The following is a 24,655-nucleotide window of genomic DNA, read 5'->3' on the forward strand; positions in this document are numbered from 1 at the left end:
CCGCAAAGCGCTCATCGAGAGGACAATCAAACTATTTTCCAAACTACTGCCCCAGAAAACGCGGTGACGAGGCAGCTGACGCTTGAGGCTAATACAGAGCGAGTGACGAGGTGCACGCTTTCAACCACAAGCCCTTGGGTTATTCAGGAGGGCTTGCTTGGCTGCGCTGATTGCCCTACCAGGCGGTCGCTAAGCCTATTAGGGCTGGAAACGAAGTGCCACTCGCCTCATGGACGTTCGAAATGGAGCGGCTGCAAGTGACGCCGTGTGCAAATGAGGCCCCCCCACCACGGCCGGTTCCGCAGTGCGAACCATCGCCGCGCCACTTCTGGCCAGAACGGAGTCGGGAAGCTTGTAGTATACTCGGCTTTTGCTCAATTTGCCCGATGGACTGTGGTCGCGTTTTGGCCTCGGCGAAGCTTGCTTTCTCGCGCCCTCTCAATTTTTTTTTTTCACACCCTAGGGTGAATATCGCCCTTCCCCGAATAAAGAAGCCATCTCGAACAAGAGAAATGTGCATAAATACGCGCCAGCAAGCAGATATATGTGACGCAATTCAGTACAAATCGTTCGTGTTTTTCGTCTTGCTGTCAAATTTGAAAGGTGGCGCCAAAAGTACGAGGCGACAAGTAAAAGAATTACACGTTGCAGAGAGCTGCTGTAGTGTCGTCCCCCCGACTTCAAATAAAAACAGAATTTAGTTCAACTTTGTGTTAGCTTATATGTCTACAAAAGACAAAAGTAAAGTATTTTTTTTCAACGTCAGAAAGATGAGAATCAAAATGAGTTTTCGAGGGGAAAATGCGTCCTTTAAGAAATGGGCTAAATTCTGAAAAGGTGCCGTAATTGACAGAATGTTCATAAGACTTTGTCCTTCGTCTGAAGGTTGAAGATATCTATTGTTAAACAAATCACAGGTTTCCAATTCTTCAAAACCCATGCTGATTATCTCGTTATTTCTTAATCCACCCTTACACTAACTAAGCAGAGATTCCCACCCCAGCCTATCGAAAGTAATTTTACAGCTAACTACAGCGCGAGTCGAAAAGATTTGTGCCAGGAAACTGGCGAGCTTCCACTGTTTTCAACTGACATGCAAAGATGGACTGAGATAAGAAGTCAGCGATGTAACATGCATGGGCCTCAGGTCGGTACAGCGTCGCCGCATTGACCGTAGAGAGCATGCACGGTGACACGAGACCGAACAGCATCACTAGACGCGATTCGCATGCCATGAGGTGCCCGGAATCATTGTGCTTTTCGTACGAAAGATCCGGTTCTGCTTGGTCTTAGCGATGGCTGTGGCCTTACTGTTTATTCTGATTCGTTAGCGGCAGAACCGAATTCGCGCACGAACCGCTTTGTGAAACTGGTTCAGATTCACGGGAGACTACTCATATTGCCATCCGAGAAACACGAATGGCTTCTCAATTCTTTGCCAAGCCACAGCATCGCAGTTGCTGTGGAATCATGAGCGGCCAACATATAATCCTAAAAACAGAAATAATGTTTGGTATCACAACTAGAAAAAAACATTAAGAATTAAAGAAATTCAAGTACTTCCAAATAATGTGCCGCTCCCTATCAGCGCTCATGCCTTTCCGTAGTCATCATCATCATTTATTTACCCTTAAGGGCCCTTGGCTTAGGGCATTACTATACGCAAGACCAGTGGCGAGATATCGTGGTGGCTTCCTTACCAGCTACAACGATAGCCGGGCTTGCAAGGGGAAGAAATTCGAGTTTGCGCGAATGGCACTTGGCCCCCTTTTTTTATTTATGGATTTGTACTGAAGCTTGCTGTAAGTTGCTCTTGTGCGTGCGTTAAAGTGCTCTTGGAATGTATTAGCAGATGTATGCTTGGCCAAGGTAAAAGTAAATACACCAACAGCGTTAAATTAATCAGAAATCGGACAGTTAAGGCGATAAACTCTCCGTGATGCATGGGTGAAGTGTGGCACACGCAGGCTACCCAGGTTGAATATGGCCAAGGTTTTAGTGACCACATAAAAAAAAAAACACTTGTGCTATAGAGCCAAATAAAGTTATCCTAGAGCTCACGGAAGGCTGCACGCGAATCTAAAGAACGGCTCTTGTCTGCTGCGCATCTTGAAGTACATGACTAAAACCAATTAGCGAACTTTTGAATTGCTTACTTAATGAACGAGCTGTCAGTTATAACTTATAAGGTTGTCGGAAGCAGTAGTCCTTTCAGGGGCCGTCCGTCGTTTTCATTCAAAACAAATATTTTCCCGCGTAAATAACATGACCAGGCTTCAAGAAAGCCAATTATTAATATTTCAGGATGGTACAATTAAAATCCCAGGATTTGTGTAATCAGCAGTCTAAGCATCGGAGAAACGTTACAGTTTTGGAGATGCATATGACGCTAGAAATTCAGAAAAAAAAAACAGAGTTACATAAGGGCAAAACTAGTCTGCAAGTAAATGACGGAAGACGTGTTACCAAGCTCAACGTTTTGAGAAGTATTATTATCTCTGTTCGCTAGCTGGCACAAAAGAGCACCCTATTCGAAGTGGGAAGGATGCTAAATTCACCGAAAGTAAAATAATCAGTGCTAGGTAGGCACTCCGAGAAAAAGCCGCGACTTCGCGAAGTACACAATTATGTACAAAGCGCCTTAAAGGGCCGATGAACACTAGAGCAAAGTGTTTTCAACAAGCCAGGTTTCTCACTTTTCTTATCCGAGTATCTTGCCCAAGGAATCACAAAAAACTTTGATTCGCCATGGGGCCTTAATGGCTGTGGCGTTCGGCCGCTTACCACAAATTCTTGTGCTCAACCTCTGATAGTTCACGGAGTTACTCTGGCCAGTAAAATCACGCTCATCACGTGGCAATACCCGCCGTGGCAACTCGCAAACAGTGGCCTCCCGCTGAGAGCGCGAGTTCGTGGGTTCGCTTCCCTATCCGTCACAGTTCCGTGGAGGCAAAATAATAAAAAAACGTGCGTTTGCGGTAACCTCGGTTAGATCAAATTTAATTCGCAGCCCTTCACGACTGCGTCATGTTTTGCAGCGGAGCTGTAGCCCTGGAAGAGAAAGACATCTAAACTTTACCGTGTCACAAGGAGGTATGTTCGCCTCGAATGCAGCTTTCACAAATGCGCAACCAAAAACCACAGTAGACCTCCGGCGCGCTTTCCCGGATATGATTTTGTTTGCATTAGACTAGTTCCGCGTCCTTTATTTTTGGAGTACCTTCCCAACTTACTGCTGCAAGATAGGACGCCTGAGAACTCGGCCCGTTGCTTTGAAAGCTTCCAACGTTTATCTCGAGGGCAACATGCCCACAAAGCCCTGCCTTGGAAAGCTCTTTAGAATTAGACGTACTTTTGGTGCCCATTCGGAACTGCCATTGTCGAGGGCATGAAGTGCATGTTGCTTTCCTGTGTTTTTTTTTTCTAATTTCGATGGTTTATTTTCCCGGCTGAAAACAAGTAGTGAGCAAAACCTACCCGTTCAGAAGAACATGACAATCTGATATTCCTGAATACTTCCAATTTAATAGTTGACCACCAAGTGCAGTAAATGAATTACTTCAATAGTTAACTAGTTATACCCGCTTTAGGTTGGTCCAATGAGAGAATACTGCTAATTGATATGCACAGCTATTTGCCACATACAGTTCAACCCCCCATGGAGCCCTCATTTTTTTTATCTGTACTTTTGTCGCATTTAGTAGTGCCCATCCCCACACGACCATAATCTCAGTGTTTGAAAAGCTGATGGTTCATATATCAAGTACCAGGCAGCAAATATGTCGAACGAATAGCGCCCGCATATATGCCGCTTAGGTTGATCACTAGAAGACTTTTGCACTATAGTACGTCTCGTCGTACTAAGGACCTCATGTTTTTCATCACGCATTGCTTTTATTGAACGGCTTCTGGAGAAGTTCCTTTCATCGGAAAGGACTATTAAGAGGTGGTTCGTGGCTTTGTCGTCTCTTCACGGAGCACTCTTGAAACCCTTGAAATGCGTCTGCATAGCATGCCTGCTAAAAATTATAGGAGCTTAGGTGGATAGTGCCATCGGATGCTAAAAGAGGGCCAAATAATTTCCTCGCTTCCGTCTCAGAAAGCGACAGCTGCCAAGTTAAAAAACGTCGGAGAGACTTTAAGGGGCTACAAGGGCTCGGTGTTCACAAGACCGCTTCTATCATGCAGTCAGTCTTTCTCTCTTACAACAAAGGCCGCGACACTAGTGGCGTTTAAAATTTGAGTACCCTAGGGGCGCAACGCGAAGCCTGTTCATTAACGTCAAACAAACTGCGGTTGCGGCTAAGGTAAACGCGGAATTACGAGATGAATCGAAATGAACGTAACAACGTGTAAGGAACAAGCCCTGAGTGGGACACTGGGAGGGTGCCAGGTAGGTGAGATGGGTAAACTGCTCATCGGTCCTTTGTCATGCGAAGTGCTCAGCAAAAAGACTCACTCCTTGGGACCTCTACAGATATTTCATGGTATTCGCCATGATTTTGCGCGTGTGCTACCCTCATTCGCGACTATCATTATAAAGCAGAGTGTGGTTCCGCGTTTTGCCTGGGAAATTTTCCTCCTGGACAACGCTGCAAGGGACAGCTGCGTGCACTGCATTCTCATCGCGTCGCAGGACCTGCACTACTAAGCCTCTCAAATTCCGCGGGTTGTAGCTAAGGTTTGGACTTTTCGGTTTTTATTTTTTTTTTAAATTTCGTGGAACTTTTTTGGCGTTTATTTCAGAAAGCAATCTTTCTTTTTTTTTCGGCGAATATTATTTTCCGGAGAGGAATTACCTTTTTTTTTCGGTTATATGTGTGGCACCCATTTGCGCTGAAAATTGATGTATAGTTTGTCTTGGCTCGTTCGTTAGGAAAAGCAGTAATTAATGCACAAATGGTCTTGTATTGAGCAGTGACTGCAATATGAAATACTATCACCGCAAAAAGAAAGTAATGGAGTGGAAGTTAAGTGATCGTAGACAAAAAATGTATATACAAATTTGTTTCTAGCACTAGGTTACGCAAAAATTCCGAATGGAGAGGTCCCACTTGGCTCTCTTAGGCAAGAGGCACCATGTCTTTGTTTCTTGTCGTCTTCATGCCGAAATGCTTTTACCTTGTTATGATAAATGTTAGTGCATCCGCTGCTTGCGAATTACTACTCACTCATTCAGTCACGGAACGAATTGTGAAAGCAGCAAACGTTGCAGAAGAAGAAAGTTTAAGATTGGAAATAAAGAAAAAGTTACCGCGGCCGGAATCCAGAAGCCAGAGCGCCTCGTCACGTAGTCCGAATGATGACAGCAGCCATAGGAGTTGCTTTGTACTGGCACGGAAGCCAGAACGTAACACTTTTTCGTGACGCTTGTGCATGGCTTCGAGTTGGCAGAGGCTTGTTCGAGTTACGAACGTTGTTGGTGCCTTCAACTTCCGTCCGTAAACTCCGCAACCGAAACAATGGCTGTGATAAGGCGGTGAGATTGCCGGAGCAGAGACGAAGCTTCATGAGACAGTGAAGCCTCTAGGTCTAATGCCGGCGTTTGTTCAAAGTAGCGAAACAATACCTGGAAATGTACAACCACACTACTTAATCTAAAGATCCCGTGCCGCACCGTAATCCTGGTTTACGCACTTTGTTCATGTTCTCTTGTGACGAGTTGTTGTTCGTACTCTATAGCCCGCAGCCTATGGTTACTAGCGAACGATACTGACCTGTATCGGTTAACACCGCATTTCGAAAAATGAACATGGCGTACCCAAGACACCAACTCTTAGTTATAGCCTGCAAGAGTTGATTTTTGCCTACTGGCTGTTCGTACGCGTTGTCTGCCAAACCATCTATTGAAGAAATGGGCATACGAGTACCAAAAGCTAGGTATCATTCTTCGTGAGGTAAAGCGTATTCCTGACTACCTCCGCGAAAAGGCAGCGCTCTGGTACAACTGCAGCATCCCGTCCAACACTCTCCCTAGTCCGCCGAACACGGTTGCGAGCAACAGCAGAGCGCCTGGCACTACCGTGCATGGCCGGAGCGAGCGCCCTCTGTAAACAGTGGCGGAAGTAAGTGGTGGGGCTGCTGCTCACCTTGTGTTCGGCAGCGGCGGCGGGGTCCTGCGGCGTGGCCAGCGCCGAGGTTGTCGACTGAGCGGGAGACGCGCCTCCCGGCGAAGGCGGGCCGTCCTGCTCGGCCGACGGCGGCGACTCCTTGGGCGAGCCTTCGACCGAGGGCCTGGGTGACTGTTTGGGCGACGGCCCCAGCGACGTGGGCGCCGACACGCCCGGCGGTTGGGGCGACAGCGACGCCCTCCGCTGGACGGGCAGTGGCGCCGAGCCGCGACGGCCGCCGCCCGGCCTGCCGGTGGTGGGGCCCGTCATGGCGCACCCCGCGCCTTCAACGGCCACGCTGCGGGCTCTGCGAGGAGAGACACCATGTATGACGACAAGCAGCGTACGGAAATCAAGACTGACATTCAATGGCAGCGAGGCAGAACGAAAGCCAACAATTTAAGCTTATCAGGTATACCCCTGAAAGAACGGCTAATCGTTAATAATGATTATAAAGAGGCAGCTACTTTTGTATTTATCCGAGTTCTAAACTGCAGAACACTCTTTATTCCTAGAACGTTGCAGGTTTTTTAGAACACGCCTCTTATTTGGATGAAAAAGAGTAAAAAAGAGCAGTGTCATGCACATATCCATAGATAAGCTCATAAGCTGCATGTGATTTGCCAGTGGTGCTGTAACTTGTAGGCCGGTAGTGGATTGGTAAAATCTCGTTAAACGTAGCGTTGCTATCTTAAGAATGCCTACCAGTATAGGAAAAAAGACACTAAATGACAGCATAAGATGAGCAGTAACCGTTACTGCCAGTTGCGGGGAAGCCACAAGCAGCAGAAGCTTTGACCGCGGCCCGGACCATACACAGCATCGCCAACTCGACTACTCATCTCCGTCAGGGTTCGACGGGCAAAAGCGGTTGGTCGCCCATGAATACTTCTGCACATGTATGAGGCCCCAATTCTTCGCGTCGTATCAAAAATGTGCGGCCAGCGACTAGAGTAAGCCAACCTCAGGGTTCCTACTACTTGCTTCGGTCCTGGTAGTCCCTATGTTCTCGGCATGTCTATCGAATAAGAAGAGCGGCAGCAGTCAGGCTTTCAGCCTGTCTCCAGGAGCTCAAAGGGAATACAACTAGCCGGCCAGAGATGGGGCTCCACCTTTCATATGCATGAAATAAGGCTCACTACAGGAGTAGAAGGAAAATACAACGAAGCGAAGGCCGCCTACATCGTCAACTTGTGTCAACAAGTCTAGTATGAAGTTTCGTTTGAGGCCAGTGCCCGCTCGCGAGTGCGTTGTCGTAGTATAGGATTGAGACGCGTGTATTCATAAGTTCCGCTGTGACAGAAGCGGGATTCATTCTTGTATTGCCTTCAGAACTGACGCTGTTTTGATGTTATATTCGCGTACCCGAGCACCAAGCCTGCTTCAAGTGCTGCACGGAAATTATGGAGCCGACCACCTCTCTAGCGGCCTTTGGTTGCTCTCGCTCTACGAGCTTAAGGAACAAAGATCGCTTTTTGAGCTGTGAACAGAACGAGGTTGCATGAATTGAGAGCAGTGCGCAGGCAATTCATTCGCAACAGACGCCGTCCGAAATTTAGACCTAAATACTGAAAAATGTAACAAAAATGCGAGAGAGTCAAGCGGCGCAATTTTTTAAGAAAATCAATACAGCGTCATTTTACCTGCAGACTCAAGATGGTGTTACTGCTCGTAGATTGTTCATGGTCTTAATAATCATAAAAAAAAAACTCATGGATTTATACGCACCAAAACCCAGGAAGCGGCTATTAGGGACGCAACAATGGAGGACTTCAGATCAGTTTGGACCACCTGGGTTTCTTGAACATGCACCACAAGCTTGCCGCACGAACGTTTTCAGATTTTTTCCGACACCAAAATGTGGCCTCTGCGGCTGGGATCGAAGCCCCAAACTCGAGGCCTGAACGCCATAGCCATCGAGTTACCTCTGCAGGCGCTCGTAGACCTGAATATATTCCCCAATACAGTTTTCAAGTATTCAAACTGCACAGATTTGAGGGAAACACATCAGCTAAGCGATATAACTTTTGTTTAAACACCTGTTTTCACTGCAACATAGTAAACGTGGATCTTCTTTATACTGAAACGCGCGGAGGGCCTTTCGTTTCTCACATGTCTACATGAGGGACAAGAATGGAAACATAGATGTGAAAAGAACATTGACATGACGATAATGAAACCTGATGCGAGAACGCTGCGATAGCAGTTGGATTTACCATCGCCGATCACTCTGATGCTTTTACTGTGCTGAATATTTTAATCTAAGCCAAAGCTTCGCACACGCGACAAACTTTTTCTGGATGGCGAAGGTGGTGAAATGTGGGAGGGTGGTGCTTCTGGAGGGCGGTGTCTTCACTCACCGAGGCTTCACACAGACGACGCCGGCATTTTCGCCGAGTGCCACTACTACCGCACTCGCAATAAAAAGAGAATTGAAGCTATTCAGACGAACGCAACGATTAACGTTTTCATAGTTTCGCAGAAACACGTTGTGTTGGCATATGCGATTCCTCAGCAAATCGCGGCTCTGGTGCCCCGCCTGACCCTTCATCACTAGATCATTTTTTTTTATCATTTCAACACATCAACTCGCTACCCCTCCCACACATAGGCCCCATTTAGCGTCACTTGTCTCAATTTTACTTTTTGCACCTACTACCCCACTACACGCAAGTTTCTTTGGGTAAGTAGCCCAAACTCACCTTGCGAGAAATTTTTCATATGCGTGTTGCGGTAGGCAGCAATGTGTCACATGAAAAATGCAACGGCCCGTCTAAGTGTTTCTTTCCATGGTGCTGGCGTGAACGCTTCGTGCATTGCACGCAAACGTTAGGTGCGCTACTGCGCTCGCCTCCGCCCCCTGTTTGCACACGTCTGCTGACATCGATTCAATAAAAGCAGCGCATTTCGAATTTCCGCGGGGTCACTGCATCAAAATTCGAGCGGTTGAAGAAAAATCGAGCCGAAAGCGTCCCTTCGCGCTTCCTTGCGAGCACGCGAGGACGCAATCAGGACGCACACTAATACGGGGCCTCTTCCACGAGAAGCGCACGTTTAGCGCAACATATTGTGTCGCGAAAGGAAAACTGCGCGCAACACTAAACGCTCAATAACTGCCGCTCTGAATAATGTTTTGCACGGGAAACGTCGCGTGGGTACGTCAATAAGCCGATGGAAGGCCAACGCAGCTTCAGCCTGTTCTCATCCACGGCGGTTACCGTCGTTCTAAATATTTTCAAAAGTTTTCTCTCCCTTGTCGCGGGTTTTTGTTTGACACGTGCTCAGCGATAACTAACCAGAACGCGTCAGCACGAGTGCGCCTTTAACGCCTCTGAATCCTAGGTGCCGCTTGTACTGCGAAACGCGAGGAAGCCGACTGCCTACGCGCAGTTGAATACGCTCGCAACGTTGAAGCCCCACAACGCTTTCGCTCTGCAGAGGCTTCCAGGAAGCGAATGAAAACGGCGCTCACGTTACCTGCCGCCTTGCCACCACCGGAAGAGAGCGAGGGAGTAAAGCAAGGATAAGACGCCCGACTGGGCTGTATCCGGTTAGCTACTCTGCATATGGAGACGGGTGTTGTCGACGGGGCCGTTGAAAGGGAGGGAAACGAGGTGAAACCCTAATGCTCCTCCCACGCATCGGAAAGTGGCTTGCCGCCTTCGGTCTGGGATTTCAGGGCACAAGGCACCGGGGCTGTTCAACGTGACACGCGAGAGTCCCTTCTCTCTTTCGGCTAGGCGCTCTACGCGCGTTTGTATAGTTTTTCTCGTCCGGGTGCGTGGATTTGTTCAGATTCATTTCGTCTCCCGAACACTTGCTCCCGAATAAGGGCACGTGTACGTGGGCGCACTTGAGCTCTACACGTGAGAGATGTCAGTCAAGTGGTTCTGCATAGTTAAGTCAACGCTCGGTTAGCCTGCGCTTAGCGCTATAACGCACAGCCCAGTGAGCGGAGGAGAAAGCTTTCAATTGGGCGCGCAGCTCTTTTACTACGCGTCTGACCGAACGTACTCGAGCACGAGGGTCCGCGCTTTAGTGAAGCCCCGCGCAGCTTGCGTATACGTGATATCCTTATCACGTAGAAGCACGATACACGGGGCTTCACCAGAGCGCGGGCACTCGTGTGTAGGGCGCAACAAAACGAAAAACTTGGGGCCCTCCTTAACCACATTCTTAAAGAGGAAAATGCGATAGTATTTATGGTGCCTGCCCTCGTGTCTACAATGGGCGTCTAATGGTCTTCTTGCAAATTTTCCGCCAAAACCTCTGTTGCAACCGATTCCATTGCAATGCATGGGTCATCAGCTTCAAGGCTGTTCGAGTACCTTCAACTGAATTATCGTTTGAGATTATACTAATCCGGCCTACTAATCCACCTTACTCTACTCACTAATCCACTTTAATATATTTTCTGGGATGCGCCTACTTCCAAAATTTTGGGCGTCCTTTGGAATTTTTGTGGTGGGCGAAGCTTGAGATGTTTGGGATCCACAGATTTTCAAATCTGGCAGTGAGTTCCCTATGGTTGGTTCATTGATGGTCATGTGGTGTTGATGACGTCAGGGCCCTCTCAATCGAATTCATTAATCGCAGCGAGTCCTCTTAGCACTACTGGCGCCATGGTGCTGCGGTTAACTAATGCGCTACTGCCCCGGCAGGTGGCTGTTTCAAACATGCGCAGCGCCACAGTGGACGGGTGGCAATTATCTTGAAATGAATTCGGTAACGGTGGACAGTTTGCTCACAATCTGGTGGGCAGGATGCGATGGCGACGCAAGGTCACGTGACCTCTCTCGACCAATCAGGGAATTTCGTGACAAAGAAGCCGGAATTTTTTTTTGTGAGCCGACAGCCTAAATGCTGTCGCAATAATAAGGCTACTACCACCAGTCAGGCACGCATCTCTCATAGTTAAAAGTGTGGCCTCACCAGGTGGGTGTCTGATAGTAGTTTCTGGGTGCGCCATGGCTTCCTTTATCTCGCTTACTCTTTGCAGCGTCACGCAGGCAGGTGCGCATTAGTTGCGTAACAATATCCCAAGCCGTTCTTAATTCTGAACTCCGTTTCGATTCGCAGCGTGAGATTTAGTGCTACTAATTTCTTTCGTGTGAAATTGCTCCGCGTGCTGCGTGCACCCCACGCTTCACGCCTTGGAGACGTCCAAGGAACCACCAACCTCGAAATTGGCGATGTAGCGAAGTGATGAAGCGCATCTATTCTCCCAGGATTACGAAAGAGAGAAGAGACAGCCAAACATGTCTGCCTCCTCCGCGTGGTAGAATATACGACAGTTGTTCCGAACCCCTTTTCTCTGCCCTCTTCAAGAGGGTTCCGTCTTTGGGCCTACTTTGAATGGCTGGCAAGAAAATGCAGGAGCTTTGGCTGCGACTTCGTCGACGGCAGGGCCGACGCTGTCCACCCCGGAGAGACTCCGACATTCATCAACTATAGCGGGAAAACATAGGCTTCGCTGCATGCGTTTTTCTGCGATCGCTGTATGTGGAAACTTCTTAAGGGTGACTTGTACGAGGTGAATCTTAATACAAAGGATGATCCACCAGAGAGCTTCTCCGAGTGACGTGTGCCTCACCGCCCTCGAGCGTAAAGTTTAAATGAAACGACAAAGATAGGTGTGCTGGGGGGAGGCAAGTTCAGGGGAAGGGTGTGTTTTGTCTTTCGTGTGTTATTAGTTGGACGGCGAAACAATGGCTAGCGAACCCCTGTAATAGGCTTAACCTGAGAGAGAGAGAGAGAGAGAGAGAGAGAAACTTTTTAATGATTGCAGGAGAGCGCTTAACCTGAGATATCAGCTCGCTGGTAAAGCTCGCTACCGCTTCCTCTCTCTCACTCAAAGGTTCAGAAAAATTAGCGCTTTATGAGGTCACCTGTTCAGAGGCCGCTTGCATAATGCAGCCTCATGCAGGCGCTATTGCATCATAACAGAAAGAAAAGCTGTCATGGAAAGCATACCTTAATCGACACTGTCATTTAGGCAGCATGCCTGTATCAGTGGGACGCCCCTTTTCTCTATGTCTAAACATTAACGCGCCATCTTTTGCACCACTTTCCTCTCTTCTTACTTTCTTGGCCTCACTGCTGTGGAAAAAGACACACACACACACAAAAAAAAAAAGAAACACAGGCTTTGTTCTTTCCATACCTTCGTTCTCGGCTCTCTCGTGCGTAAAAGCAAAGCAGTTTTCCGAGCTGCTGAAGTTTCGAAATTCGCCACCATCGATAAAATGGGGAAGCTCTAGCACTCGGAGTGTATTAAGGGAGCCGAAGACGACGGCAGGGGCAAAGGGTGAAACGCGGCGGAACGCTGACGCTGCGCGCGTGCCGCGTAGGGGGAGGCGAGAGGACACGGCCAATCACCCCGCGCAGGCGTACGCGTGCCGTCTGCGGGAAGGCGAGCAGAAATAAGTGAGCGGCAATCGGCCGCCTCTCCCGCCCAGGTCTGCGGAGGGCACTTTTGGCTGCTGCTTAGTACTTCCCTTGTTCTCCTCCACGCTTGATTCTGTGCTGCCCGGATGTTTATGTCATTAGGCGATTCGGGTTCGGCCTAGTGTGAGGGGGAGGTGCTGCCTAAATAGGAGCGCAACTGCATGGTCAGCTTCGCTGCCCTTAGCCTCTGCAGCTGTCTTCGGATTTGTTCGCAGCAAACGCGCTTAGCAAAGTACTACCTGTGGCTCTTTTGCCGGCATATGGTCGCCCAGTGTACGCGATGTCTCTAACATTTCTAGATTGATTGATTTACTTTTTTTTCTTTGTTTATTTATTTATGGCATACTGTTGAGTAGAAATGCATTACAGAAGATGTCGGCAGCATTCCAACAGTATAAGCGCTTTTTGTTGGCACTCAACTTGACAATTTAAGGTGCAGTCTAATGGCACTGTGAAGTGATAAGAATCGTTGGCTGAATATCCCGTGCCATCGCTTGGTCAGTCTTATTGCTTTCTATTTTACAAAGACATTTTTTTTTTTTATCGCGTGCTGCTACCACTGCTTTGCGTAGTATGCTGGGGTCGCGTCTTTTCCAAGTGTTTTCAGGCTCCCGCCGCCGTGGCTCGGTGGCGCTGGAGTTCGGCCGGGGCGGTCGCATTTCGAAGGAGGCGAAATTGAGAAACGCTGTGGTACTGAGATTTCGATACCTATTAAAGAACCCCGGGTGGCTGAAAATAACCCGATGCGCTTCATTACCGCGCTCGTTATAGCCCACAGCTTCCACTTCACGTGTAAGAATCAGCTAATCAGGAGTGAGTAAAAGTTCCCAAGTCATTAGGTAAGAATCGGGGTCCGGCAGTGCGCCTCGTACAGCATCACCAGCGCTGGAAACCAGCTGCTTCTACCTGAGCAAAAGCAACGCCTTCTTTGTGAAGACTCATTAGAAGAAAGTTGTACTGTTGATGGCGTTGCCGGCATTTGAAGCCTGCGCACTGCAAAACCAAAGTCTATTGGAAGTTTCATTCTGCGATATGTGACCGATTCTAATACAATGCGCCGCTATCTTCGGACTCTGCACCGTACGATCCATTTTACTATAAGCACGACGCCGATCCCTGGCGCCACAGGATAGGCCATCTGTTGCCACGCCGGCGCTATAGCACCTGTCAGCACCGTTGATGATGAATGGCCCCTGCTGTGGATTTCAAATCGTTTGCATGTCCCCTGGTCGTATCATGTAGATATGAAACGTGTACCATTAGATTTTCATGCTTCTGCACTTTGAAGGGTAATCAGGCGCCTAAATAGGTTTCGACACGCTCGTTACGCACGAAAACTGCGAACGCAGTTTTGGCAACCAGTTGTACGAGACAAATCACAGGCGTAACTGTTTAAGGCATGTATACCAGCCCCAGAAACGCTGAGACGATACATGAGAAGCGCTATAGGACGCGAGCCACGCATCAGTGGTCTTGGAGGACAGCAGAAGTTTTAGGAAAACAGCAAGATTGTTCCGTTCGGCCTCATCTGGTGAAGGCGCGCCTGCTTGTTGTAGCTCTTTGTTGATCGCTGTCCCGTGGAAAGCGAGGGAGACGGACGCTGGTGTCGCACATACTTCACGAAGCTTACACTGATGGTTGATAAATTTTTTCACTGTGTTATAAGGGGCTATTAACTTGGCTTTCGGGTGAGCAGCCGAGCACCATAACCACTGAGCCACCATGGCGGCTCAGGTGCCTTTGCGTCGTAAGGTTAATGTTTGTTGGGTACGGAAGTGCGTTATAACGGTCTGAAAACGTTGACAGTTTTGTGTAGATACGGATTTCTGTCATTAGATCGTTATGTGCGGCCTCATGTAAATATTCCGCTGGAGAAACGGTTGTCTAGTTGTATATTTTTAAGAAAGCACTGTGATCTGTCCTGAAAAGCTAGTGTCTTTGCAGCTAAGCAGATAAGCAGCTCGAAATTTGTTTTACGGCGTGTTCTTGCGCAGAAATCTTGTTTACGCAAGTGAAAAGAGAAATTAAGTGAGAGAAAGCGAGTAGGACGTTCGCGGATAAAACAGTGCTCCCCTTGTTTCATTGTCCCAAGAATACAGAAAGGATTCTACAGTAGTCAACATTTCATACTAAACACTAACTCGCCATTTACGCACCAAAGGATGCCATTTCGTCTCTTGCCGTTTCTGATTGCCATCTCTGATTTGGCGGAACAACTAAACAAAATAACAGCACGCGCAGATTAAAAGCATGATTCGTAAAAAAAAATTATTTCAACTTATATTTGTGCTAATTTCAACCCTTTAGCCTGCTCCATCTTGTCAGCACGCCGTTAATTATTTCTCGCTAGCAACACAAACCTGCTTCGAGAACGCATGTGTTAATAAACACGAAATGGAGCACGCAGTTTCCGCTCAGGCACTTAATTCATCGTTATGCCTACATAGGACTTCAAAAGGCATTGGGCGCATCATGGGTTCAGTGAACTACTATGTTTGCATTTCCTACAAAAAATTTTAATGGTCATCATTATGTGGTCTGCCTGAGCTGCACCTACAAGGAACGGAAAATTTTACAAAGAAAAGATAAGCAATTTCAGCATAAGAAAGCGCGTCTACGTTAATTGTAATTCGAGCTTCAATAGACACCGATGTATTATCTCGAGGTTTTCATTACCTTCTCCTCCTACTCCGGAACCAACCTGATCATAACGTTGTACTTCATCGAGGCTACGCCAGACGTCAGAAAATGCTATGGTTAGTGCAGTCATTACTCCGCAGTAAAGAACTAATACATACGTCTCCCACTCATAGCATGGAAATAATGATTTGCTAGCATGCTAATGCAGCGTTATATTTTATATACGGCTCGTATATGCGGGTATAGTATTCCAAGCGTTTTTACGCCCAGGACCTGGAAACGTAAAAAAAAAAAATAAGAAGGCGAAGGACGCGGAAGTATTTTCGATCATAGCTTAGCTAGACAGATTGTACCGAGCGCTTTCCATCTTTTTGCTCGTCAATGTCCGTGAAAAAACATCATTATTTATTTTTTTCTTTTTAGAGCAACATCCCTACCTGCATGTAGCGCTCACTACGAACGATCAATGCCCTCACAAATGCGCGAGCCCTCTGCTGAGTCTCCCAGAGCCCGGAAATTGCAAAGGCAACCATACTGACTTGATTCTGAAGTTTCGTTCTTCGGGACTTGAAATGATAGCGGCTTTCACTTGCCTAGCTGCTTTTCGCCTGAAAGCGCTTCCTTTTGAATCATGCCCTGTGCGGCGGCTGAAGTCTGTGTGCACGTCTGTTTCTTTTATAGCCAGGCACGGCTTGGTTTCGTTTCTTGCTAATACAGCCCTGTCTATTTTGATTCGTCGTGGTTAGGTAAGCTGGTTCATTATGGCTGACATCTTGCGTGACTCCCTTTCTTCTCTCTTTATGTACAGACTGCACCTATGGTTATTTTTTCTCTCTGAAAGGAAAAAAGCCTTGATATAAACACATTTTTTTCTTTCCTACCGAGGCTATCGCACATCTATCTCAAAGAACGAAACCCTCTGGAGTGACATGCGACTACTATCGAGAGCGACCTGTCGCGATGGCTGAATGGATTTGTCCTACTGCTGCTGAGCCCAACGTTGCAGGACCACAGACCGGCAGCGGCGGCCGCATTTAATGGAGACGAAATAATAATAATAAAAAAACCTTGTTTGCTTCATTCTGATTTATGGGGTTTAACGTCTCAAAGTGACTCAGGCTATGAGAGACGCCGTAGTGGAGGGCTCCGGATAATCTAGACCACCCACGGTTCTTTAACGTCCACATACCTAGCATTTCTGGAAGAAAGCATTTTTGAGCAAGAAACTTTTTATGAACGCAATTTTTTCATGTAATGGAAGATTTTAATGCAACAGTCAATATATTTCATTTCATTTCCTCTTTATTTCCTTTCCTCTCGAAAAGGTAGGAGCCGGGACTAAAAGCTGTAAAAACAGCTTGACAGGGGCCCCGGCCCCCTACATGGCAGCACTGCAGCGTGTCGGAGACAACATCCCCACAGCAGAGGAAAAATAAATACAGATACATATTACAAAGGCAATATAGTTCAAGCACAAGAAATAAATACAAATTCAACATTGCAAGGCAACAACAGTTTGTAACGCTTCAGACACAGAAAAAGAAAAGAAAAAACAACGAAAAAAAAACAGATGAATTACAATGCGTTGGACATTCTGGACACAGTATATAACAAATTGAAGCAACAGGAAATTACTACAAGGGACATGCGTACAATAATTACAACACAGAAAACGCCTCACATTACAAGACCTAAGAACCGCAAGTCACCCGAGGAAGTCATACATTTTTTTTTATTAGCGTTTTTCTATGGCAGTCGATGCACTCTTCGATGCGCTCGATGGAAACATTTTTTAAGAAAGATTTCGCTACATATGATAAGAATGGGCAATTGCCTTCAATATTTTTGTAGCAGTATCTTACAATTTCCCACTTTTAAAAGTTTTTTTTCCGGGTAAGTTGGACATGTCTAGCCTTTAACCTCCACCTAAATGCGACCTCCGCGGACGGGATCGAACCCGCGTTTTTCGAGTGAAACCTTTGTGTTGTGCTATATTAGTGGACGTTATAAAACCCTAGGTAGTCGAAATTAATCGACAGCACTCCACTACGTCGTCACTGACAGTCCATGTGTAGCTTTTGGGATGGTAAGTCCCAGATACCAGACTATCGAAAGGGCAACTGCTGAAACTGCCCTGTCAAAAAAAAAAAAAAAAAAGAAATAGGCACGTCGGCTGGCCTCCGTCAGCGCCATGGTTAATTCGTTACTCATTTTCGAGCAGGTTTGTAACAAAACCTTCATTATTAAATCCAGTAACCGATGTCTTGTCCACCTATCGTACCAATGTAGTGCTTATATATACATGCTCTAATTATCCGGAACTTTTCCCTATCTTACTAATGCTTTGCGGAGACGTGGAACCGAACCCTGTACCTACGACTGAAGAACTACTCACAGAAATACTTGAGGGTCAAAATAGCATTTTTAAACGTCTCGAAGAAATAGAAAAGGAGCTCAAAGTCTTTGAGAAAGCAGCGTCTATCCTTCAAAATATTGACGCCGGAGTATCCAAAGTCGGAAAACGCATCCGAGGCTTGAAAGAAAAACTTATTGATCTAGAGGACCGCTCAAGCGCAGATAACATTATTATTTTTGGCTTATTAGAGAACGTTCACGAGACGCTCGATGATCTGATGAAAAGCGTGATTGAATGCGTATTTAGAAACAGGCGTTCCCATTTCCTCGGCTTAAAGAATACACAGAATTGGTCTCAAGCAGCCTAGTAAATCACGACAGTAATTTTAAAACTGATCGATCGCCCTGAAAAAAAAATTATATATTAAAAAACTGTCACTACGTAAAAGGAAAATATGTTTCACTGACCTAAGATTAAAGTTTACGGCAGGCTGTTTCAATAGGATGATGGCGAAAATAAACGAGTACCTATAAAACAAGAACAGCCGGGCAACCAGACGGATTGAACAGAAGCGGACGCCGGGAAATCATTCAGAAGTTTTGAACTAAATGCTCGCAGCATTATAAATAAATATGACGACATAAAAAGCATTACCATAACACTAAAGCAGTGTACTTTGAAGTTATAAAACTTGGCTGCACTCCGACATTAGCGAGGACGAATTAACGCCGCCAGGCCAAAAAATTTGTCGTAAAGATAGGAATTCCTGAGGTGGCGGCGTAGTGATAACGACTTTAAATCGCTGTGAGTCACAAGACTCCTTATATACCTGATGCCAAGTGTGTCATTATAAAGGTGAGCTCAGAGTGGTCGTAAGTGGCTTTTACCGACCGCTGAGCAGAGATAATGCGCTTTAATAGGGGCAGTGTAAGATTATGCACGGCTAAGAGTTTTATCAACATTCTGCTTGGTGGTGAATTTAACGTTCCCTTGACTGAATGGGACAGGGATACCCCCAACCCGCTTTGTAATGCTGCAGAAGCTTTTCTCGATCTCCTCGTTTGCCAATACTTGACACAATTCGTTAAAAGGGAGCAGAACACTTTTTTTTTTTTAGAATTCGACGATTAGAATGTATGAAGCCTGTAGGCTAAGCTTACCAAGCTGTTTTGAGCTAGCATTTAAATTGATATAGTAATCGCCGATTGAATTCGGGAAAATCTTCCGGCTTCTCATCATAGCTACGGAGGAGTGAGTAGAAACTAGATGATGACGTCATTGTTTCTGACGCTTGGTTTGGTTTAGGTTTGGTTTATGGGATTTAACGTCCCAAAGCAACTAAGGCTATGAGAGGCGCCGTAGTGGAGGGCTCCGGAAATTTCGACCACCTGGGGTTCTTTAACGTGCACTGACATCGCACAGTACCACGGGCCTCTAGAATTTCTCCTCCAAAGAAATTAAACCGCCGCGGCCGGGATCGAACCCACGTCTTTCGGGTCAGCAGCCGAGCACCATAACCACTGAGGCACCGGTTTCTGAAGCTTGAGATTTCCGCTGTCTTCACCCACATCCAGCCGTCTGTAGGCAAAAAAGGCCATAGAAAAGCCAAATAATGCACCGCAATGTGTCAATTAAAATTTCCTTCCTTTTTTGGGGCATTTCAGATATACAAAAAGAGCCCGGTGTTATACCTTTGTAGATTAATTCAACCTTCGTAGATTGGTTTATACATTTGTAGATTAGTTCGACGGTTTTCTTTCTGCGTAGTTTTCACAAACGATGACGGTAGAAAGCCAAACATTGATTTGTATAATGACCACCCTCCAATCGTTTATGTGAAAAATATCTGGAGAAGGTCTATTCTCGCTGCTACGACACATTGATGCAAAAAAATCTTCAGGTCTGGACGGCATACATAATGCCTTCATTGTAAGATATTCTGAATGGGGCTCAGTATATTTCTCCCTGCAGTTTAATTAAACGTTATTGCATGCGGGCGTTCCAAAAGATAGCGCCTACACTTAAGTCATCGAACACCTCCCTTCTCGCTTCTTGCATGCCAATTTCATTATTACCCTCCTGTGTCAAGAGGATTGAGCATATTATGCTTAAGCACATATCGGCTTTTCTTGAGGACAATAGCATAACGGATTACAGTCAATATGGTTTGCGCGAAGGGGTGTTCACTAGAACCCGGTTACTGAAAATTATCCATGATTTCGCCGCTGTTTTGTATAAGCAATGCCAAATTGGCGTTAGATATCCAGGTTTCGAAAAGGTCGATGGTTTGCCCCACCAAAAGCTACATTTAAAATTTGAAGCCATATTGAAGAACAGTACATTACATGCTTAAATAGAGAATATCTGTTTCATCGGAAACAGGGTGTCTTAGTTGAAAACGTAGGTCTAAGCAGAGCATCGGTTCAGACCAGCGTAACGTAGGGATCCGTACTTGGGCCACCTCTTCTTATTTTTTCCATCAGTGATATTAATCCATATATGCCAGTGAATGTTAAGCTATTTCCGCACAACAGCATCCGCTATCAGGAAATTAAAACCCAAACGGTCACGCCTCTTGCAGGAGGCTTTACCAAAAATTAAATCTTGGTGCTCGACATAGCAGATGAAAATTAATCAGATTAGGGAAATTCCCGCTACAGTCTACACATAAAATAAGACTGGCTAATAACTTATAAAACGTCATATGCAACACGTACACCCAGACAAACATACAGAAACTTGAAAATGTGCAAAGAAAATTGGCTGGATTCATTTTTAGTTAGAGCTGGAAAACATCCCCAAGCCCACCTTTAGATAGATAAAATTTAGAAATACTGCATGCAAGAAGACGTCGTTGAAGACTAAAATGAATGAATGAATGAATGAATGAACATTCATAATATCTGTTCAAAAAAAAGTGACAGAGAATTGTTCACTGAATTCTATAAACATGCTAAAGCAAAACTGCACGAATGTTGACTTGTCTTGTTCCGTTACTGTTGGTTTTCTAATGCTGACTTAAAATTCTGTTTTTCATGTCGTAAATGGCAGGGTTTTAACGTAGTTAAACCGAGTAGTACGAGCAAAGGCAATTTAGGCAACGCTGCCTCAAAGGCAACCGCATGAAAAGACAAGACACGAGCAGCGCGCGTCGTCCATCGCCCTTGCGCGGTTGCTCGCGTGATTCCGACGCCAATGGCTCTCGCGCGTCGGGAGCGGAGACGGCGGAGGTCGCCGGCGGCGCGGTATGGTGCGGGAGTATCGGCTAAGCGAGGGCGCTAGGGAGGTGAAGCTTCGTATACTTCACAGCGGCCACGGATACGTATACGTGCTTACGTGACGGGACAACATGGTGACGTCACCGAGGAATCTTGTGCCATGGACGCCGACGGATGGCGGACGGCGGCTTTTGTGCTAATGGAACATATAGGGTTTTCGCCTTACTAAGTAAATGCTCCGGCCATCCTGAAGCATGCGACAGGCATATGCGTACCAATGAGCCTGTCAGGTGCATGCCGGCGCCAAACGATGGGCACGGGACGTCTCTCGCGCAGCTAGCCAAATGGAGCCATGAATATATCGCCAGTTATGTTGAGCGAATAGAACGATATCCTAAGAATAACAAAAGGTGATTTCTTGCACATTTGTCCCGCGTATAATAAGCCTGATACGTCGGCCGTGAAGTGGACTGTCTGTCTACAAAATTCCAGCGGTGATCGCTGACCACTACCCCGGTGAAGCGCATGCATGTATTGTTGTAATTTTTCAAAGCTGCAGCTTTAGGTTTTATGAAAGCTCTAAGCCGATTCTGTGCGACGCAGTGGCCCGATTTGGAATGCCACCGGACTAGAGAATGAAGCCTCGAGCAAGCTTAAATCGCATTAATATTCGCTCGCATTAACGCGTTATAATTTATTCGCATTGCGACACCTCCTTGCCGCCTCAGATTCCTAATCCCTACGTCTTCCTCCTCAAAGCCACACGCGCAAATAGGCTCTAAACATGAATGCGCCTATATGTTTATAAAAGGGGGTGCGCTGGAGAACCTCTTACACCATTCTTACTCCTTTGGGCTTACAGTGTAGGACTTTTTCTTCATAATGCGTCATTCGATCGATAGGTGTGTACTATGACGCCCAGAGAGCTATTTCGGCCGAGTGCAGTATATTGGCGGCAAAACAGGCACAGCACGCAATAACGCTCGACCGCAGTCAAAACAAACTGCGGCCGATTAAGTGCATAAATAACATATAATGAAGACTAATTACAACTGAGAAGAACACATGACCGTTCTGCCCTCTGTACCGATTGCCTGAAAGAATGACCCTGCATTGGAACGTCATTAGAGGCCCTTACAGCCAACATCGCTCTGGTTTGCCTCTAATTGAACTAGTTAATTGTTGAAATTACCGCTACAGCTCCTAGCAGCACGAGAAGAGGTGTAACTCGAAGCAAAACTAATCCGCCTATCAGAAAAAGAATCGACGGATTGTTCAAGGGCCAGAATAGATTGAAAGATGCTTCTGCCGTACGGAATCCACACTTTCGTCTAAAAGAGGAAGCGCGTTATGCGTTGGGCACGGGACACATTACGGCCCTGGGATTCTGAAAGCCAGCGACGCTCTTCCCTATGCTGCGCCTCCCTTCGTGCCGGCACATTATTCCTAAGGCCTCCTCGAGAGAACTTCCTTTGTCATGGAGATTCGGCTGGTGTTTGCATTCCAGCGCTGCTTTTGTTCTCACTCGGGGCCCAGGAAACGCAAACACAGCGTCACCGCCCCCGCCATTTCGCTTCCCAGCAGCCGGCGTTCCATTTCTACGTCCTCCTCACCGATACGCGCTACACTGAGGACGAAAAAGGTGCCTCCCCTCCTCTTATTTCCCACCCAAGTTCTCTTCTCCTGTCACTGCGCGTTATGGCAGCGATGCATTCGCCGCGATGAACAACCCGACGCTGCTTCGCTCTCGAAAACAAACAGCTTCTCTGTTTCGCGGTTGGCTCCATGGCGCTTGAAACCCACGTTCGGCTTACGCCCCGCGCTCGCGGGGGCGTACGGTTGTTGCCGCTGCTGCTACTGCGCTCAGTCGGATATGGATCCCCGCAGGCGACAGTAATGGAACGTTCTCGGCTCAAAACCCAGGTAGCGGAGCAACGCCGCGGCTGAGCTCGAAGGGGAAAAGCGGAAAAGGGAGCACAAGAGAATAGACGCCACCAAGCGTGCGAGCTATGGGCTGCAGACATGCGTAAAGCAAATTCTGGATGCTCCTATCCCTATCAGGGGCTGTTCGTTCTAATCTGGCAAAGAATCAGAGCAAGGAGGCAGAGGGCGGGGGGACCGGGGGGGGTTAAAGCTGCGGCCCACGGCTGTAACTGAGGCGTGAAAGGACGCTGCGCGGAACAGAGCAAATTAGCGCACAGAACTGCCCTCGGAGGAATAGGGTGTTTCTCAGTTAGTGTATACTCCCGCCGGGCGAAGCGGCCATATCGGAACCCTGAGGTACGCCGGGGCTTAGCGTGCTTTTATTATTTTTTCGCCTTTACTGTCGCATCCGTAGTGCTGCAGGGCTGAAAACAGCAGCACGTGTCCTCATATAAACCGATATACGCCTTGTTATAACTGGCGGAGCGGCCACTTCGCGCGTGTCGTATACCTGCTGAAGCCACCTGGTTCATTATCGCATTTTAGATGTAGCTACTTGCCGCTGTTTCAAGCAGCGGCGTAACATCAGCTCGCCTTTTATGTGGACTGTGGCATTTTGCATTTTTCTGCTCCTTTCGCGTCAAAACGAAGAATCTACCACACTTTATTCGCACCACTGACAATAAGGAAGCCCTGAGAAGCCGGCATGTTTAATGGCTTGATGAATGACGGTTCATGGTTTATGGGTGTTTAACGTTGCAAAGCGACTCAATCTATGAGCAACACCGTAATGGAGGGCTCCGGATAATTTTGACCACCTGATAGTATTTTGCCTCCATCGAAATGCGACCGCCGCTGCCAGGATCGAACCCACGTCTTTCGGGTCAGCAGCCACGCACCTTAACCATTGAGCCACCTTGGCGACAGCTTAATTAATGCGACACAGGGTCGCCTTGTACAGTCGCGAGTAAAAAAAAAATAGCACTAGTGACGTACGACCGAAGCGTCAGATGTCAACGCTCGGCGCTGTGGTTGCGAACACGCTATCAAAAGTGCCAAGTGTGTTCGCAAAGCACGAAGCCGCGCCCGTCGTGCGATGCGATTTTCGCTGCTCCGGCGACTTCATTGTGCTACACTTTTTTATTGGCGACTTTACGTATATGTTTTGTACGTGCATGTAGACGTGCTTCGTAAATCGATGCAACAGGACATCTAGAACCGAATTTCGCCAACCTGCAGCTATTACGCGTTCGCAAAGAAGACAGCCATCGGGACGGTATATTTGAACTGCGATTTCTTTCTCCTGCAGGCCTGTCTTCTTGCTTTCCATGTCATTTCAAAGAAAGTTACGCACTTTTCTTTTTATTCTCTATTCTCTTGCTTTTCGCATTTCTTTTATTTTCATCTTACTTCCTCGTTTTCTTTTCTTATCTGTTTATTTTCTACATGTGTGGCTTATGAGTTTTCTTCCTTTTTTTTCCCTCCAAAGATAACCTGAATACTGAACGTGCCCAGGAGCTCCCGGACCAGTGGCCAGCACTAAAACAATCCCCGGCGAGCGACAGCGAAAGGCAAGCCGTCGTCCTTTGTTTTATGAGATCCGGCTTCTGTTCGCAGTGCCGCTGTCAACGCGCGATCCCAGCGGATCCCATCACAGCGGACAGCGAAGCTCTGCATGCCCAGAGGGCACTCCGATCGTACGGCCGTAAACGCATAATGCGGTCACCGGGCGCCATTTGCAGTTATTCTAATTAGCGCTTTCTGGTCAGAATATAAAGGGACAGCAGCAATGAGGCCAGTAAAATTGACGGAAATGGGGTTCGTCTTCACGGCGCCACTCATTAGCCGCTTACTCAGCACATTCACGATAACCGGCGTGTACCGGCCTACGCTCATAACCGGAACGCCAATTCCCGCCGTTGAGCACGCTACAACCCAACGATTCTTCCGGCAAAGGTGCG

General features: G+C 47.1%; 1 protein-coding gene across 13 annotated transcripts in view; it reads right to left on the reverse strand.

The window, feature by feature from the left end:
* LOC149352481 (voltage-dependent calcium channel type A subunit alpha-1-like) overlaps positions 1 to 24,655 on the reverse strand; it is a 501,434-nt gene that overhangs the window by 302,766 nt on the left and 174,013 nt on the right. For all 13 annotated transcript variants that reach the window (XM_089581672.1, XM_089581660.1, XM_089581669.1 and 10 more), the window contains one exon: positions 6,090 to 6,417. In XM_089581672.1, the coding sequence (XP_089437798.1) occupies positions 6,090 to 6,417 (328 nt within the window). The remainder of the gene's footprint in view (positions 1 to 6,089; positions 6,418 to 24,655) is intronic.

Source organism: Amblyomma mixtum, chromosome 3, assembly GCF_055824585.1.
Source record: "Amblyomma mixtum isolate Tamu chromosome 3, ASM5582458v1, whole genome shotgun sequence".
Lineage (NCBI taxonomy): Eukaryota > Metazoa > Arthropoda > Arachnida > Ixodida > Ixodidae > Amblyomma > Amblyomma mixtum.